Below are 18,587 nucleotides of genomic sequence, written 5' to 3'. Positions count from 1 at the left end.
CAATTCCTGTCCACTTACTGATTCTATGATAAAAAGAGCCCGATGCTTTGCTTCCATAATCGATCGAAGCTTTGTATCTGGTCACACGTGGTGATATTGGTAAATTATCATCCCACTCTGTGTGAATACTGCCCCAGATGTAAATGAAGTGCAAGCTGAGAAGAACGTACCTTCAGTGCTCCGTTTTATAATCTAGCGGGGGAATGAAACCTGGTGTGGTAGTCTCGTAGCGTTACAGCATCAATATGCTGTACATTACGTGAATAAAGTAACTGCTCGTGCGGAACTGATCACGCTAGAATGCGGTTGACACCTTCGGCAGCTCCAGTTCCTCGTTACTCAATATCTGGTATGAGAGCTGCGAAATCTATTGCGATCCCTTTCCCTTCTTGTGTCAGCAAGACAGTGGAACAGCCTGCTGAAGTGCTGCGCCTGATAACATCACAGTGAGACAACCAAGTACAGAGACTAACATAACCAATAGTCAGTGGAAAATAAGTCAACTGGAAGCTGTGGTGGCCGATCGTGAGTCGATCTTGGATAGCGCAGACAGTGAAACATTTGCCCGTGGAAAGCAAAGATCCCACGTGTGACGAACAATTTTAACCCTCCAGGAAGTTTCAAATCAACGCACATTCTGCTGCAGAGTGAAAAGTCATTCTTGGAGCTTCTTTGTTTCGCGTGCTTAAGGCGTTAACTATTTGAACTTCAGAGTAACCGTACACTAACACCCTCGTGAAGCTTACGGTAAATAATAAAATACAACTCAGGTTGCGTAACTGTTTCCACAGCTGCAAGAATAGAAGCAAAAATGATATTCATTACTCTGAATTAAAATCGAATTTAGTTCTCAAAGGGGTGAGCAATGCTACTATTAACACCTTTGTGTTAAAAACCATTCAACAGCCAGGGCCACATACAATATTTTTTATCTAAGACGACCGATGTCAACAGACTATAACAGCGTAAAATGAACATGTTTTACAACAAAAGATTTTAAGATCTGAAAATGAGAGCATAGTCTGTTGAAACTGGTTGCCTTAAATAAAAAAAATATTTTATGCAATCTTGGCTGTTGAATGGTTTTTAACAATTAAACAGATCGCTCTTCAGTTCTCCCAAAATGAGAAGATACGATCGACATCTTTATGCAAAAGTCTTGCAGAAAATTAAACTAAATTGGAATGGGAAACGAAAGAGTTGATTGTGGGCAATTCCTTCAGTTGAGTATAGTCATTTGAATCGTACACCTTATGTGATGTAAAATTATATGACTGTTTTGTTGTGAAACTCATTTTTTATTGCTGTATACATCTAAATTCAGAATTCAGGATCCTGCCATATATGCAAGTACAGCGTGATATGTTCTTAAAACTTTTTGTAATAACAATGAAACCCACTTAAGCTTACAAATTTGCCAGTTTTAGCCTAATAATAAGTGAATTTTAAGTTATCTCATTGTGATAACATGTTGTATTAACAGGACATTAGTCAAAGAAATGTTCCGTTTACTTACAGAAAACGATTGAGAGTTACGTTGAGAAGCGGATGGGTAACACTTTTGGTCCTCCAGGAGGTAAAAAAATGATGGTATTTATTGACGATATAAACTTGCCGGAAATAAATGAGTGGGGTGACCAAATCACCAACGAGATTGTGCGTCAGACTATGGATATGAAGGGCTTCTACAGCCTTGAAAAACCTGGAGAGTTTATAACTGTCGTCGACGTCCAGTTCGTGGCTGCCATGTGTCTTCCTGGTAACGTAAACTTTCAATATTGCTCTGTTATTCCGACAGTCAGCACCTACTGCACACTTTCCTATGAAAACATTTTTGTCTATCAATACTGGCCCAGAATACAAAGACTTTTGTCCCTCTTACAGGTGGAGGCCGAAATGACATACCGTCTCGCCTAAAGAAACAATTTTCTGTGTTTAACTGCACACTGCCCACGGACACCTCCGTCGATAAAATATTCTCTGTGATAGGGGAGGGACACTATAACGCCAAACGCGGTTTCACGTCAGAGGTGCGTCAGCTGGTGAAGAAATTAGTCCCACTAACGAGACAGCTATGGCAACGGACGAGGGTAAGCCCAACTTCGAAACAAAGTAAAACTGAACATACAAAAAAGTTGTAGCTTGTATAAAATTTAAATATCATTACATTTTATCAGATTCAGTCCGCTTTATCCAATATCAATTGTCATAATGTATTTTGTCAGCATGCTCTAATAATAATATGCCTAACTGTCACTTATATATCAATAATTAATGACAAAGATGGAAAATGACGAGAAGATTTTTTGTTTGCTGAGCCAGTGAGGTTATGATCCTAGTCTTACTGGCCATGTTGTGGGAATACATCTATATCTAGCACACATAGCACATGCCTAACAGAACACCATCACTGCACACTGTTGTTTACATGCCCAAGATTCTTCAACTATCAGCATTCGAAACAGCTACTTGCGAGGCGAGGACTGCCGCAGATGCATAAGTTAGCGGCCTCTGCCACGGAGGAGGGGATGTGTTCAGGTGAAATGAGGTATCAGCCAAATACCTGCATTTCAGTGAGATAATAATCAACTCATTCCTACACCATTCTGGAGAAACGTGTGGTCTGAAGCAAAACATTCAAGGTAACGGTCAGTACATTTACAGATAGGTGTGCATGATTAACGATGTGGGCACAGTATAATTCGTTTGTCAAGAGCGAGGGCAAATACACAAGTTTGTCTATAAACTTAAGAGCGAGCACGTAAGTCCACACTCTATGTAACCAACTACGTCACGAGGAGCAATTGCATGATGTTTCTCAATTTTATACCTACCTTTCAGTTGCGGACCCGTTAAATGAGTGGCAGCACAGTATTCAGACACGCCTGACAGTAGGTACTTTCCACCAAATCTGTCAAGAATACACGGAATTCAGAAATCAGTAACAAATATAACTAACACAAGAAAAACGAAACACACATCTAGAGAATTACTGCACTGATAGATGGGAACTGATTCTTAGTCATCCTGCACAGCAAGTAATGCGTTCTTCCGGGAAGTGCTACACTGCGCAACGGAATTAAAGGATCACTGAAACCGCTCCCTTCCTTGGGGCGTCGATTGCCGCACATTTCGCGGTAGAAAACGACAGTTCTCTGTGTAATAAGCAATAGACCGACGTTCTTGACAAGCTTTGACACTGCTGACACCCCCTGAAGTTTAAACCCCTCTGTAAGGAGTGAGGCTGCATCCCCATGGTCGGCCGGTGTGGCCGAGCGGTTCTAGGCGCTTCAGTCTGGCACCGCACGACCACTACGGTCGCAGGTTCGAAACCTGCCTCGGGCATGGATGTGTGTGATGCCCTTAGGTTTAAGTAGGTCTACGTTCTAGGGTACTGATGACCTCAGATGTTAAGTCCCATAGCGCTCAGAGCCATTAGAACCTTTTTTTTTTTTTCATGTCCATTGAACGTGAGCGCACTCATTCGGAAATAGTGCGACCTCATTTTTGCTCTCGTGTACCAGTTGGAACTGAAGGAACCATTCAAAACCATTCACTGAAATTTGAATGTGACCCCGAACAGCTAAGGGTGCTTATGCTTTCTCGGCCTTCCTATTTCACGCCAAATAGTTCAAATGGGTCTAAGCGCTATGGGACTTACCATCTGAGGTCATCAGTCCCCTAGACTTAGAACTACTCAAACCTAACTAACCTAAGGACATCACATGCATCCACGCCCGAGGCAGGATTCGAACCTGCAACCGTAGCAGCAGCGCGGTTCCGCAGACCGAAGCGCCTAGAACCCTCAGCGTCCGGCTTATTTCACACCATCCTGTGGCATTATCATTGGGGGGGGGGGTGTGCAACATTTAGACATGTGTGAATACAACGCCAAAGAGCGCCTCTAACTCCTGCCAGTTCAGCATTACCCTCGGTGGTACCTGCCCACATTTCCTGAGAATTTTAAAAATGTACCTTTACAGACAAAACCTCTGAAGTAATCATAGACGCCTGCAGGCAAGTAACTGACATCGGAGGTGTGTCAAGTGGTCGTCTGCTTGCAGGCATCTAGGACTACTTCACAGATTTTCTCTCTAAGAGAAGTTTTTTTTTTTTTAAATTCTCAGTAAATGTGGGCAGGTGCCACCGATGGTATTGTTGAACTGTAGCGTCTTAGAGGGACCCTTTGCCACTGTATTCACCCTTTGCTGCTTCAGGTCACGTTCAAATTGCGTCGAATGGTTTTGAACGGTACCTAGTAGTTCCAACCAGTACACAAGATCAAAAATTGCGCTCGCGCTTCGCTCCAATGGGGTTCGATCATGTTCAACAGGGATGCAGCCACACAATGCCCTTAGAGAGGGGCTGAAATGGCCGGAGCTGTCATGAACGTCGTGCTGTTGCTCATGGCACTGAGAACGCGTTTTACACGGCGAAATGCGCGGGAAAAAACGCCCTAGCTAAAAGGATGGTTTCCTTGACGCCCTTTACTCTACATCTACAAGTACATCTACATCCATACTCTGCAAGCCACCCGACGGTGTGTGGCGGAGGGTACCCTGAGTACCTCTATCGGTTCTCCCTTTTATTCCAGTCTCGTATTGTTCGTGGAAAGAAGGATTGTCGGTATGCTTCTGTGTGGGCTCTAATCTCTCTGATTTTATCATCATGGTCTCTTCGCGAGATATACGTAGTAGGGAGCAACATACTGCTTGACTCTTCGGTGAAGGTATGTTCTCGAAACTTTAACAAAAGCCCGTACCGAGCTACTGAGCGTGTCTCCTGCAGAGTCTTCCACTGGAGTTTATCTATCATCTCCATAACGCTTTCGCGATTACTAAATGATCCTGTAACGAAGCGCGCTTCTCTCCGTTGGATCTTCTCTATCTCTTCTATCAACCCTATCTGGTACGAATCCCATACTGCTGAGCAGTATTCAAGCAGTGGGCGAACAAGCGTACTGTAACCTACTTCCTTTGTTTTCGGATTGCATTTCCTTAGGATTCTTCCAGTGAATCTCAGTCTGGCATCTGCTTTACCGACGATCAACTTTATATGATCATTCCATTTTAAATCACTCCTAATGCGTACTCCCAGATAATTTATGGAATTAACTGCTTCCAGTTGCTGACCTGCTATTTTGTAGCTAAATGATAAGGAAACTATCTTTCTATGTATTCGCAGCACATTACACTTGTCTACATTGAGATTCAATTGCCACTCCCTGCACCATGCGTCAATTCGCTGCAGATCCTCCTGCATTTCAGTACAATTTTCCATTGTTACAACCTCTCAATACACCACAGCATCATCTGCAAAAAGCCTCAGTGAACTTCCGATGTCATCCACAAGGTCATTTATGTATATTCTGAATAGCAACGCTCCTATAACACTCCCCTGCGGCACACCTGAAATCACTCTTACTTCGGAAGACTTCTCTCCATTGAGAATCACATGCTGCGTTCTGTTATCTAGGAACTCTTCAATCCAATCACACAATTGGTCTGATAGTCCATATGCTCTTACTTTGTTCCACCCTATGAGGCGTTTTCACGTAGATTCTGAGTGGCTGTGTGCCTGAATTCTTTTCCTCGGTCACCGATAAGAAAATAACGTGATTTCAACGCAGGGTGACGCCGCTCACAACTCCATCACAGCGGCGTCAACAGAAGGGGTGAAGTTTGGATAAGAGGGAGTGTAGCGACCTTCACATCGTGTGACGCGACCACGGTGGCGCTGAGTAGAATTGTAGTGAAATTTGCTGCCAATGTGAAATCATTAACCCACCTTACATGTCGCATGACCTTCTGAGCCCTGGCCTTCTTTTCGCACGTGTCGACACTTAGCTGTTTGATGCATCGTCGACCCCTAGAGTGACGACGCGTGGCGCCATGCTTTTGCACTGCTGCAGAGGAAGAGTGTACACACCTTTGAGCCAAATTTTAAATTTCTGTACCTTAATAGAAGACTATTTGAGGGTTTCGAAAAAGTGATCCTGTAATTCTGTTGCGCAATGTACTTCTCCCACAAGCGCTACCCCCTATTCAGTTTACATACAGTCTACATTACAGGAGCTTCACTTCACCTGACGTAAACATTCCCTTTATGAAGAGATACCACTACTAGTCTCAGTCGTAATCTTACTGGAAGAGAGATCAGCCACCTCATGGAACTTCAGCAGACTTGTGCCAATGCTGCAGCTCGGGGCGATTTCTCAAGCGTACACTAACAGTGTTCTTGGATCCAAGTTAATCTCTGACTCACTTAGAAGTGATATTTGCTGAAGAATTGGAATCTGTACGCCACAATGAGGAGTGATTGTGAAAAGCTCCACACTGAAATGGCGAGTACTTTTTTGCTGTCTTCCTCTTCCAACTGCCGTTTTACAACTACCTAACCGATGGAGAATTCACTCACCTACACGTTGTTGACCACACTAGTTGATCCCCTTTCGGGCGGTTTTATCAAAGTACAGAAACTCACAGTAAATCAGTGAAATGATGATCCATGAAATGTCCATGGCTTCAACGATTTAGAAGTTGGAATGTGGTGTGTATATGGTTTTGATCTGGCCGCAGTTAAATACACCGCGTGACTGCTATGGTCGCAGGTTCGAATCCTGCCTCGGGCATGGATGTGTGAGATGTCCGTAGGTTATTTAGGTTTAAGTAGTTCTAAGTTCTAGGGGACTGATGACCACAGATGTCCCATAGCGCTCAGAGCCCTTTGAACCATTTTTAGTTAAATACATGGACAGTTTGTATTTTACGACCTTGTATACGACAGTCTGTCAGACAATGGAAAGAAACCTACTTGAATTTGTAAATCACCTCATCTCTATGCATTGGAATAAAATGTTTACTTTTGATGTTGAAACAGAGAATTGGTTACTATTTTTGACATAATACTAGGACGTAAGCAGGCATTCAGTCTACGTCAAGGTTTTGTAATCTCAGATGTAGTTTGTTTTGGCAAACATCAATATGCCACCATCTGTGTCAAACTAGGTGCAGAGACCATGGGCAGTATAACTGCGGATTGTGACAACTTTCAGGGGTTGTAATAATGAGCATGACGGATGGTTCAATTAACCGCTATCAAAGAAGAAATCTGTTTCAATTGGCTAAGACATGAAATTTTATAAATTACACAGAACGTGATGTAACTATACTACAGCTACAGGACGCGCCAAACTATTCCTAAGTCCGAGGCAACCGCATCGTTGTCTCTTCGACGTGGTAGCTACTTCTACTGCATCTCCACAACAATGCAGTTCGTAAACGCTCCTAGTGGTTATCATGTGCTCCAGCGAAGTGCATTTTCATTATAATGTTTTTCTAAACGTATTATTTGCTATTCCATATTGCTTAGTAGACAATGTATTTAACAGTAACTCTCGTACATCACTGATTACTTAGATACGAATATCTTTTTGTCCTATAGGCGAAATTACTACCGACGCCTGCGAAATTTCATTACGTGTTCAGTCTTCGGGATCTGTCTCGCATTTGGCAAGGAATGGTGGGCACGCTTTCAACTGTCATCGAGAATGAGTCAGTACTAATGGTACTCTGGAAACACGAGTGCACACGCGTCTTCTCTGACCGGTATGTTATGCGAGTGAAGTTAAGAAACTCTTACTGTTCCATTATTATGTATCTCTTAGAGGATTAAGAACCTACATAAAATTAATTTAATCTGTTTGAAGTATATTTGCACAACATTTTAATCTTATTTTCCGTTTTAGGTTCACTCTGCAATCAGACAAGGACTGGTTTGACCATGAATTGGTTCGAGTGGTTACCGAGTTGCTAGGTCCTTCGTATAGCGAAATGGTTAAATCTGAGCACGTTTTCGTCGATTTCATGAGGTACGTAGGTAATCTCTTCACAGCCCAAATTTAAAAGTATGAAACGCTTTTGATTAATTTCCTTTCAGCAAAAAGACATGAACTTGAATCGAATCTCAGTCTCACACACTACATGGAAAGTAACGTCTTTTCACCGCTCAAAGCTAATTTTTATAAGCACTACAATTTGTGATAATTGCAATACCTAAAAAGAATGCCTCTAACAAATCAGAACTAGAATGAGGGCGTACATATAGGCCCAGTAGCGCCCAGTGTTTTCTAATCGCAAAGGTCAATGTAGTACCAAATTCACTCAGGTAACAACTGTCAAACGAAATGGTAACATACGAGCAAGTTCCAGTACCTTGTTATGGAGAATAAAAACTATTCATTCTCTTGCAATTCTGTGTCCAGTCAGCTGTTTCTGTTGCTATGTGCGAAAGATTTCGAAGCTCTAAGGCTTCATCTCAGGCAAATTAGCTTGGTAATCGATGGCGTATATCTCGCCGAGTATATCGGATTATTAACGCCAGCATGTTCTGGTCTGGTTATTAGGCGACTACAAAGTTCATCTAAAATCATAATAAGCCAGCATCCCTGTGCATGGTTAGTATGTGATTGGTACGTTTAACTAAAGAATTTTAACTGAACTGGTCAGTCGCTTTGTAATAAGATCAGAAAATGTTGGTTTGTAATAACCCGATAAACACCATGGATAAACTAACCAATGTACCTGAAGAGGAAGCTATAGAGTTTCGAAAACCACCACAACAGACAGTGAAAGACCTAAACACAGCTGACTGGAGGTAAAATAAATAGTTATTATTTTCCGTAATAACGTATATAGCAACTATTGTCTCCTATCCTTCCAGCACTATGGAAGCAACAAGGAAAAAGAGTTTCAGAATGTCTCGCCGGTATCAAAGAGAGAAATACCATCACGTCAGTTAAAACGGAAAATAGCGACTGGTCTCTCTAAAGTAGGTTTGTCGGCAATGGCATCTCAGCAAGAACAGAGATGGCTCGTTGCTACTATAGCGTTGCATGCGTAGAACCAAAGGAGGGAAGGGAGGGAAGACAGTGAGGAAGTGTAAGTTGTGCTAGACCGTGCTGTGCGACCAAACCACAGAACGACTGGTATTATTTGCGTTGTCGTAACCGATCCCAGAGCCCTGTTCGAAGTGTTGGCTCGACGCTGGAGCACCGCAACAAATGCGCACCCGTCTGCGCCGGCGCTGTCTACTGCACACTGGACTGGTGGCACGCAAGGTACTGTGCCCACCTTCTCTTATTGAGGCCTCAGACCGCAACCTGTACATGAAATACCGCCGTGGAAAAATGTAGTATTTTACAATGAGTACCACTTCATCCTGTCTAAAATAAAAGCCGCAGATGTGATAGGCACTATGGTAACTACCACAACCTGGCTGCCTCTGTTGTTCGATGGCAAAGTGGACAAGTGCCAACTTCAAGTGATTCGGTGCCCAATTGGATAAAACTATGATATCAACTGTTATGTATTCAGGGCAGTCTGAACATTAACTGACACATGGGGGAGGTGAAATGAAATGAAATGTCGTGTGGTGAGCGCCTCCCGGCGGGTAGACTTGATCGCCTGGTGCAAGTCTTTTGAGGTGACGTGACTTTGACGACTGGCGCGTCGATGACAATGAAATGAGGATGATGAATATGACACAAACACCTAGTCCCTGATCGGAAGAAATCTCCAACCCAGCCGGAAATCTAACCCGGGCCCTCGGCATGACAAGCCGGCGCCTTGTTCACTTTTTCTTTTTTTTTAATGTCATTTTGTTCTTTAATGGTCGTTGTATTTGCTCGGGGTGGATGTCCCATGACGCTTGTTCAAGTTCATCGTTGTTCCATTCACTCAGTTTTTTATTACAGAGGGCAGCTATCCCTCTGACCGAACACGCTGAGCTTCCGTGCCGGCTCCACTCAGCTGCGTTGGAGAACATGGGGGAAGTTATAGAGCCTGAGGTCCTGCCCCTGTTTCAGATAATTCCAGGGCCATATTTATGCAATACAGCGTGACGATAAATGTATAAGCTCTCTTTGAACAACGGCGACTACTACTGCTTTCGTAGCCCGACCGGTCACTCGTCACGAATCTCTGGAGAATAGATCATTGGTAACTTGTTCATCATGGTGCTCCAGCAACTGCTTCTGATGTTTTGTTTTCCCGCATACAAACCAGATGCAGAAAACGTACAATGCCTCCCAGCTCATGCATCACTATGAAAAGTAACTGTCCCACCTTTCACGTATTTCGATTCGCGTCCGTAAAAGCAACAATTACTCGACATTGCTGTAACTAACAAATAAATATGTTGAAACAGGACAAATATGTGTAATATTAAAGTTTCAGTCTAGCGCAAAATGTAAACAAACATTGCACGAAACACTATATGTTAACACATTCAGAACTTACAGAGTCATATTTCTCAAGAGAGCAGTTGTTGTCCCGTTAAAAAGTATTCGTTAGTCGTCGCTTTCGTGTTTAATGCCATTACTGATATAACCATTGCACATAATGCTAACCTACGAGGGTTGGAACTTTATTGGTGGCAACTATTTATTTACAGCTCGTACAAAATAGAAATGTATTTCAAAGTTTTACTGGCCTTCAAAGTAGTCACCAGCATTGTGTATAACCTGTTGCCAGAGATGTGGAAGTCGTAGTACACTGTTAGCAATGCCAGTTGTGTTGACAGTTCGAGCTGCGCGGTCTGCTGCCCGGTGAATTTGTAGCAGTTCTGAAGCGAATGCCGTGAAGTGTTCCCTTCAGTTTATAAATCGAGGTGAACTCACGAGTGCTTAAGTCAGGGGAGTGTAGTAGGTGGTATAGCACTTAGCAGCCACATCAGTCAAACAAATCAGTAACAGCTTGCACTGTAGGTGCTTGAGCAATGTCCTGCAAAATGATGGCCAAGTCCTGTAGAAAGTGTCATCACTCCTGTCTCTATGCTGTTCATTTTTGGAACACAACCTACGACCAGCTTAGAGACAGAAGTGATGACACTTTCTACAGGACCTGACCATCATTTTGCAGGACAATGCTCAAGCACGTACAGTGAACTGTTACTGATTTAGCCGGCCACTGTGACCGAGCGGTTCTAGGTCCTTCAGTCTGGAACCGCGCGACCGCTACGGTCGCAGGTTCGAATTCTGCCTTGGGCATGGATGTGTGTGATGTCCTTAGGTTAGTTCGGTTTAAGTAGTTCTAAGTTCTAGGGGACTGTTGACCTCAGATGTTAAGTCCCATAGATCTCAGAGCCATTTGAACCATTTTGTTACTGATTTGTTTGACTGATGTAGCTGCTAAGTGCTAGACCACCTACTGCACTCCCCTGACTTAAGCTCTCATCAGTTCAACTCGATTTATAAACTGAAGGAAAAACTTCGCGGCATTCACTTCAGAATTGTTACAAATTCGTCGAGCAATAGACAGCGCCGCTCGAACTGTCAACACAACTGGCACTGCTAAGAGTATCTTACGACTTCCACATCGCTGGCAACGGGTTATACACAATGCTGGTGACTACTTTGAAGGTCAGTAAAACTTTGAAACACGTATCTATTTTTTGTATGAGCAGTAAATAAGTAGTTGCCACTATTAAAGCTCCAACCCTCGTATTTAGTTGTCGGTATAGCCGTGCTCTTGAACCCACTATTTGAATGGAAACTGTTGCCTTAACTGATTATTCTCTTCTATACTCTGATGAACAGTCGCCGTGGCTGTGGTAGCATTAATTATAACAGCTTAAAACTAAGAGAGTTAAACTTGTTGTCGTATCAAAGTAATTCCAAACTGAATCGCCAGGCCAGTGTCTCTACAGCCATACACGACAATTCTGATCTACACTCCTGGAAATTGAAATAAGAACACCGTGAATTCATTGTCCCAGGAAGGGGAAACTTTATTGACACATTCCTGGGGTCAGATACATCACATGATCACACTGACAGAACCACAGGCACATAGACACAGGCAACAGAGCATGCACAATGTCGGCACTAGTACAGTGTATATCCACCTTTCGCAGCAATGCAGGCTGCTATTCTCCCATGGAGACGATCGTAGAGATGCTGGATGTAGTCCTGTGGAACGGCTTGCCATGCCATTTCCACCTGGCGCCTCAGTTGGACCAGCGTTCGTGCTGGACGTGCAGACCGCGTGAGACGACGCTTCATCCAGTCCCAAACATGCTCAATGGGGGACAGATCCGGAGATCTTGCTGGCCAGGGTAGTTGACTTACACCTTCTAGAGCACGTTGGGTGGCACGGGATACATGCGGACGTGCATTGTCCTGTTGGAACAGCAAGTTCCCTTGCCGGTCTAGGAATGGTAGAACGATGGGTTCGATGACGGTTTGGATGTACCGTGCACTATTCAGTGTCCCCTCGACGATCACCAGTGGTGTACGGCCAGTGTAGGAGATCGCTCCCCACACCATGATGCCGGGTGTTGGCCCTGTGTGCCTCGGTCGTATGCAGTCCTGATTGTGGCGCTCACCTGCACGGCGCCAAACACGCATACGACCATCATTGGCACCAAGGCAGAAGCGACTCTCATCGCTGAAGACGACACGTCTCCATTCGTCCCTCCATTCACGCCTGTCGCGACACCACTGGAGGCGGGCTGAACGATGTTGGGGCGTGAGCGGAAGACGGCCTAACGGTGTGCGGGACCGTAGCCCAGCTTCATGGAGACGGTTGCGAATGGTCCTCGCCGATACCCCAGGAGCAACAGTGTCCCTAATTTGCTGGGAAGTGGCGGTGCGGTCCCCTACGGCACTGCGTAGGATCCTACAGTCTTGGCGTGCATCCGTGCGTCGCTGCGGTCCGGTCCCTGGTCGACGGGCACGTGCACCTTCCGCCGACCACTGGCGACAACATCGATGTACTGTGGAGACCTCACGCCCCACGTGTTGAGCAATTCGGCGGTACGTCCACCCGGCCTCCCGCATGCCCACTATACGCCCTCGCTCAAAGTCCGTCAACTGCACATACGGTTCACGTCCACGCTGTCGCGGCATGCTACCAGTGTTAAAGACTGCGATGGAGCTCCGTATGCCACGGCAAACTGGCTGACACTGACGGCGGCGGTGCACAAATGCTGCGCAGCTAGCGCCATTCGACGGCCAACACCGCGGTTCCTGGTGTGTCCGCTGTGCCGTGCGTGTGATCATTGCTTGTACAGCCCTCTCGCAGTGTCCGGAGCAAGTATGGTGGGTCTGACACACCGGTGTCAATGTGTTCTTTTTTCCATTTCCAGGAGTGTATGTCCGTCGGCGTCTCCAATGACAAGGCATGGCAACATACGTAAGCCGGTCACCAGCAGCTGTGTTCACAACACCGGCCGTAACACCGTTTAACACCATGAGCTATCGAAATGCCGTACGGCAGAAACAACAGTGCGTGGAAACAAGGAACTGAAAGATTACGAATACTGCCGACTCCACCCCAGTCGGACACGAATTTCAAATAGAGAAAGTAAACACGGGATGTGACAAAATGTAATCGGTGCTCTGTGTCAATGACGACTTGTTCCGCTGAGAATAAGACACTGGAGGAATACGAAAACTACCGAGGCGGGACGAACGTACGGGAAAGAATACAGCTGAGTAACGAAATTTTTCCTTACTGCATTTCCACCAAGGGTAACGAATTGGAGGGTTACGAAAGTTACCGACTTGGCCTGAGACGGGGAGGAAATACGTGCTAGGGAGAAAACATGCAAGTATCGAAACAATTCCGGCCGTAACGAATCGACATTTCCAGTCTCGCAGAATGCTCATTTCTTAGTCACGTCGAATTCGGGAGGACGACGGTTCAATCTGGCTTCCGGCCATCCTGATTTAGGTTTTCCGTGATTTCCCTAAATCGCTCCAGGCAAATGCCGGGATGGTTCCTTTGAAAGGGCACGGCCTACTTCCTTCCCCGTCCTTTCCTAATCCGATGAGACCAATGACCTTGCTGTTTGGTCTCTTCCCCCAAACAAACCAAACCAACTTAGTAATGAATAGATACAACATGCAATATCTTACTCACTAATACTAATAATGCTTTCTGCTGCACGAGCAACAGTAAATTCCAAGCATTGTTCGGAGCAAAGATTTTTCTCTGCTACTCCTCGTAGGTAGAATATAGCTTACGATCACTCGAATTAGCGGTAATGCAGAGATCGGTGGAACAAACAGACGGTTCCTGTAGACGATGACGGCAGTGTTCATGAAGCGAACGGCTAGCCAGAAACAAAGTCCAGAGCATAATGATAGTCGTAATGAGCATGCGAAAAGTCCAGGGAGCGATCCGAATCGGAAAATGTAAACACGGATAAGGACAATCACTCTGCTATCGTTGGCGTGTATCAAAGGCTTCAAATGGTTCAAACGGCTCTGAGCGCTATGGGACTTAACATCTGAGGTCATCAGTCCCCTAGAACTTAGAACTACTTAAACCTAACTAATCTAAGGACATCACACACACCCATGCCCGAGGGAGGATTCGAACCTGCGACCGTAGCAGTCGCGCGGTTCCGGACTGAGGCGCTCAAAGGCTTCAGACAACAGCGAGAACTGTCGCACAAGTGTGGGGCCGCGACCACTGCGGCGTCTGTGGACGGGCCCGTGCGACATGCTGACAGCGGCGCCCTCCGCTGGAGCACGCTGCGGCTGTGGTACAGAGCCCCAGTACCTCTAACGTACCTTCTGTAGCGATACTCATGCTGGACGGGGAATCCGAATTGCTGTTGAATACTAGAGAAGAAACTGTATCACTGGGCACAGCTTAACTGACTGTGCTTCACAATTACCATTACATCACAATGTGAACTGCCAGAGGAAAAATTTAATTCAATAAAAAATGCTAAAAGGTAACCAATGTTCATGACGAGTGAACAGAGTTTCAGAGTTACGGCAGGCTACCGTGGACTATCAGAAGTGAGCGTAACTATAGTACTTTTCCTGGTAGCTTTGGTCAATTAATGTTATATCTGTGTTACCTGTATGTTAGGTGTGTGGCATACCTGTCGGACGTTACCTCATAACGAGAGCTGTCTTTACGTATGCAATCACAGTCTTACTACATTTCCCCAGAAACCAGAAGCGTTGAACCGTCTAAAAACTGAGTGAGGACATATAAAGAGCCACGTAACCTACGTAAAATTTTTGTTCTATATAGATATCCTCCTATCTACAAAATAAATTATCAGTGTTTGGAAGCGGTAACACCAGTCAAGTATCTGGGTGTGACAATTCGAAATGATCTCAAATGGAATGTTCAGATTACACAAGTAACGGGTAAGGCGAACTCTAGATTGCGGTTTATTGGTAGAATCCTGAAGCGATGCAGTCCTTCAACAAAGGAAATAGCTTACAATACGTTAGTTCGTCCAGTCTTAGAGTATTGTTCGTCTGTTTGGGACCCTTACCAGTTGGGTCTGATTCAAGAGATTGAGAAGGTCCAAAGAAGAGCGGCAAGATTCGTGACTGGCACATTTAGCCATCGCGTGAGCGTTACAAATCTCATAGAAAGTTTGAAGTGGGACACACTTGCAGACAGACGATGCGCTAAACGGAAGGGGCTGCTCACTAAATTCCGAAATCCAATCTTCACCGAGGATGTAGAGCATATATTATTACCACCAACTTGAAAATCACGTAAAGATCATCATTCAAAGATAATGGAAATAAGAGCTCGTACTGAGGCGTTCAGACAGTCGTTTTTCCCTCGCGCGGTCCGCGAGTGGAACAGAGGGGGGGAAATATGACTTTGGCGCGAATTGTGCCCTCCGCCACACACCGCTTGGTGGCTAGCGGAGTGTATATGTACATGTAGATGCATGTTGCTTGATAATAAACGGTATTTACAGCAGAATTGGAATTATCAATGTTTTTAATTTATGTTTAGTCAAAAAGTGTTGATTTGCATCGTGAAACATAGGGATGTTATAGTAAAAATAATGGAAACATTACAGATTTATAATGTGGCACTAGAAACTGCAGCTTTTTAGGGAAAAGGTGGAACAGTAAAAACGAAAAAAATATAACAAATATCGCTCCAATACTTCGCCGTGCAAATTGAAACATGTTTATGTTATTCATAAACAACTGTTTTATGCTTCAAACGTAATTCCTTTGGTTATGTAAAAGCGCAGAATTTACGCGGTCAGCTAATTTTTATTACTTATAAAAAGCAGTTTATATTCTGTAAGGATATAAAATACGCAGTGGACTAGCACTGAACGATGTGCAGTTCTAATAATGTGTAAAACAAAAAAACAAAAAACAAGAAAAAAGAAAAAGAAGTCGTTTGCTCGCAGTTTCTCTCTTACACATTCATTTATGTCTCTTTCCACACCAACGCTATCAATAAAACCGGTTATCCTACCATTGACTACGTAATTTACGTACTCTACCAAAAACTACCGAACCCTAGTATTGGTAGAATGCAACTCAAAGTGTACATACATACGGTTGTCACGGCGCTGATAACCTCAGCGTTGAGCTCCCGTGACCTCCAAACACACACGCACGATTCTCACATCACCTGTGACTTTTGGTCACCCAAATTATCGACTTATTTGCTTTGGGCTGAGCCAGCACTTACTGAGTTTGTGGTGCAGGGACGCGCCGGAGCCGACGGGGGAGGAGGGCGAGGACGCAGACATGGAGCTGCCCAAGGTGTACGAGCCGGTGTCCGAGTTCGGCGAGCTGCGTGAGCGCCTCGACATGTTCCTCTCGCAGTTCAACGAGATGGTGCGGGGCGCCGGCATGGACCTCGTCTTCTTCCCGGACGCCATGCTGCACCTGGTCAAGATTTCGCGCGTCATCCGCCACCCGCGCGGCAACGTCATGCTGGTCGGCGTGGGTGGCAGCGGCAAGCAGTCCCTCACCAAACTCGCCTCCTTCATCGCCGGCTATAAGACTTTCCAGATCGCACTCACCAGGTACAGCTTCTACTTCCAATCGTGGGAACGAGTGTAGGACCAGCTTTGCGTCACTACAAATGTACGACATCGGAGATGTTATACAATGCGTCCCAAAGGGCAGGCTTTACAGACGGCGGCGCCTCTCCTCCGGCGGCGCCCTCACCATTCGTTTATTTTCGACTTTTGACGTTTTCAGTTTTCATAATTTTTTTTTTGTTCTCCCACAAAATTAAAATCCCATATTACCAAAAATACAAGCAATAATGAGACTAATTAAAAGAAACGTATAATGGACCCTAGACTTAAAAGTTATTTTTCTACTTGCAGTTATCTTTCTGCTGTGAAAAGAAAACTGTATGGGAGCGACGGAAGAATCAATCTCGACTTACGTTGTGATGTGTTTTGGGTGGGAAGGGGGCACGTAGGTAGGACAGAAATATCCATGTTCACCTTAGAATAAAAACGAAACAGATCAGACTGATGCGGTTTATTCCGAGAACCAAACGAAGCTCATGGGAATCGAATTGGAAAAAAACTACTTCGCACCAGAACTACAGCCCAAACTCAAGCAGCCTCCCTCATGAGACATTTTTTGTTTAATTCATGCCTCAGAAGATTGCACTGTGGAAATGATACTTAGCATGGTGTGGCTTCACATCGTGGATGTATATAATGATAAGATTTAAAACAAAAAAAACGAAATCTGGAATCACATTAACGCTATTTATATCAGGGTCCAAGCCTGTCCAAATTTACACGACCATATTTATTTTTATTTTATATATTGTATTGATTGATTAGGGACTAGAAGCTGAGTGAATCATATATAGCGTATTTCGTAATTTGTGTTACGCATTTCTAGATGTTGTAGAGAGGACTTAGTAGATCATCATATATTGGGTGTTTCACAATTCATGTTACACACTGCTAGAGGTTCTAGAGGGGACTTTGTAGATCAAGTTTTACATAGGAACCCATGTCTTGCCCAGAAAGCCATCCAACGACGCTACAGAACGTCAAATTCATAGGCACCGGCGCCTGTAAGTGTATGTATATACAAAATGATTCCAAGATGATGTTACAAACTTTCTAGGATGATGGAGCAGGATAAATGTATCAATATGGGGTACGTGTCCCTGTACCGGAAACAACGAGTCTGAATTTGTAAGCGAAAACCATTCTGATTCCTCTGACAGTAGAATAAATTACTGGCATTCCTGTTGGTAAGATTATTGGGTAGGCAACGTTCAGAGTTGGTAGGTTGTATGGACCAAAATAAGAAAAATGTCTGATAAACATGGGCTCTAAAATGCATACATTAAGAGCTATGAGCACTTGTTCAGTACTTCAGGTATGCATTTTAGAGTCCATGTTTACTGGACATTTTTCCTTGTTTTGGTCCACGCTACCAGCTCTGAAAGTAACCTACCCTACAATCTTAGCAACAATAGTACTAGTACATGTAGTCCACTGTCAGAGATACCAGAACTGTCTTCGATTGTAACTTTCTACTCGTTAGTTTCCAGTACAGGGACCTTAGCCTCAGATTGATACATTTACCCATCCTCATCATTCTAGAAAGTTTGTAACATCATCACGGAATCACCCAGCCGCCATACGTACATTTACAGACACTGACGCCTGTAACTTTGATGGTCTGTAGCATCGATAGATGACGTTTTCGGACATTGGTTCCTGTGTAAAACTCGATCTACTAAGTCCCCTTTATAACCTCTGGAAGTTTGTAACATGAATTGTGAAACGCCCTATATAATTACTATTAT

General features: G+C 44.4%; 1 protein-coding gene across 1 annotated transcript in view; it reads left to right on the top strand.

The window, feature by feature from the left end:
• The window catches only part of LOC126471528 (dynein axonemal heavy chain 5), a 1,073,018-nt gene that overhangs the window by 753,407 nt on the left and 301,024 nt on the right, over positions 1 to 18,587 (top strand). The window contains exons 45-49 of the mRNA XM_050099754.1: positions 1,519 to 1,759; positions 1,885 to 2,090; positions 7,444 to 7,607; positions 7,748 to 7,870; positions 16,498 to 16,821. Coding sequence (XP_049955711.1) covers positions 1,519 to 1,759; positions 1,885 to 2,090; positions 7,444 to 7,607; positions 7,748 to 7,870; positions 16,498 to 16,821 — 1,058 coding nt within the window. The remainder of the gene's footprint in view (positions 1 to 1,518; positions 1,760 to 1,884; positions 2,091 to 7,443; positions 7,608 to 7,747; positions 7,871 to 16,497; positions 16,822 to 18,587) is intronic.

Source organism: Schistocerca serialis, chromosome 3 (genome assembly GCF_023864345.2).
Source record: "Schistocerca serialis cubense isolate TAMUIC-IGC-003099 chromosome 3, iqSchSeri2.2, whole genome shotgun sequence".
Lineage (NCBI taxonomy): Eukaryota > Metazoa > Arthropoda > Insecta > Orthoptera > Acrididae > Schistocerca > Schistocerca serialis.
This window is presented reverse-complemented; position numbering and strand designations above follow the sequence as displayed.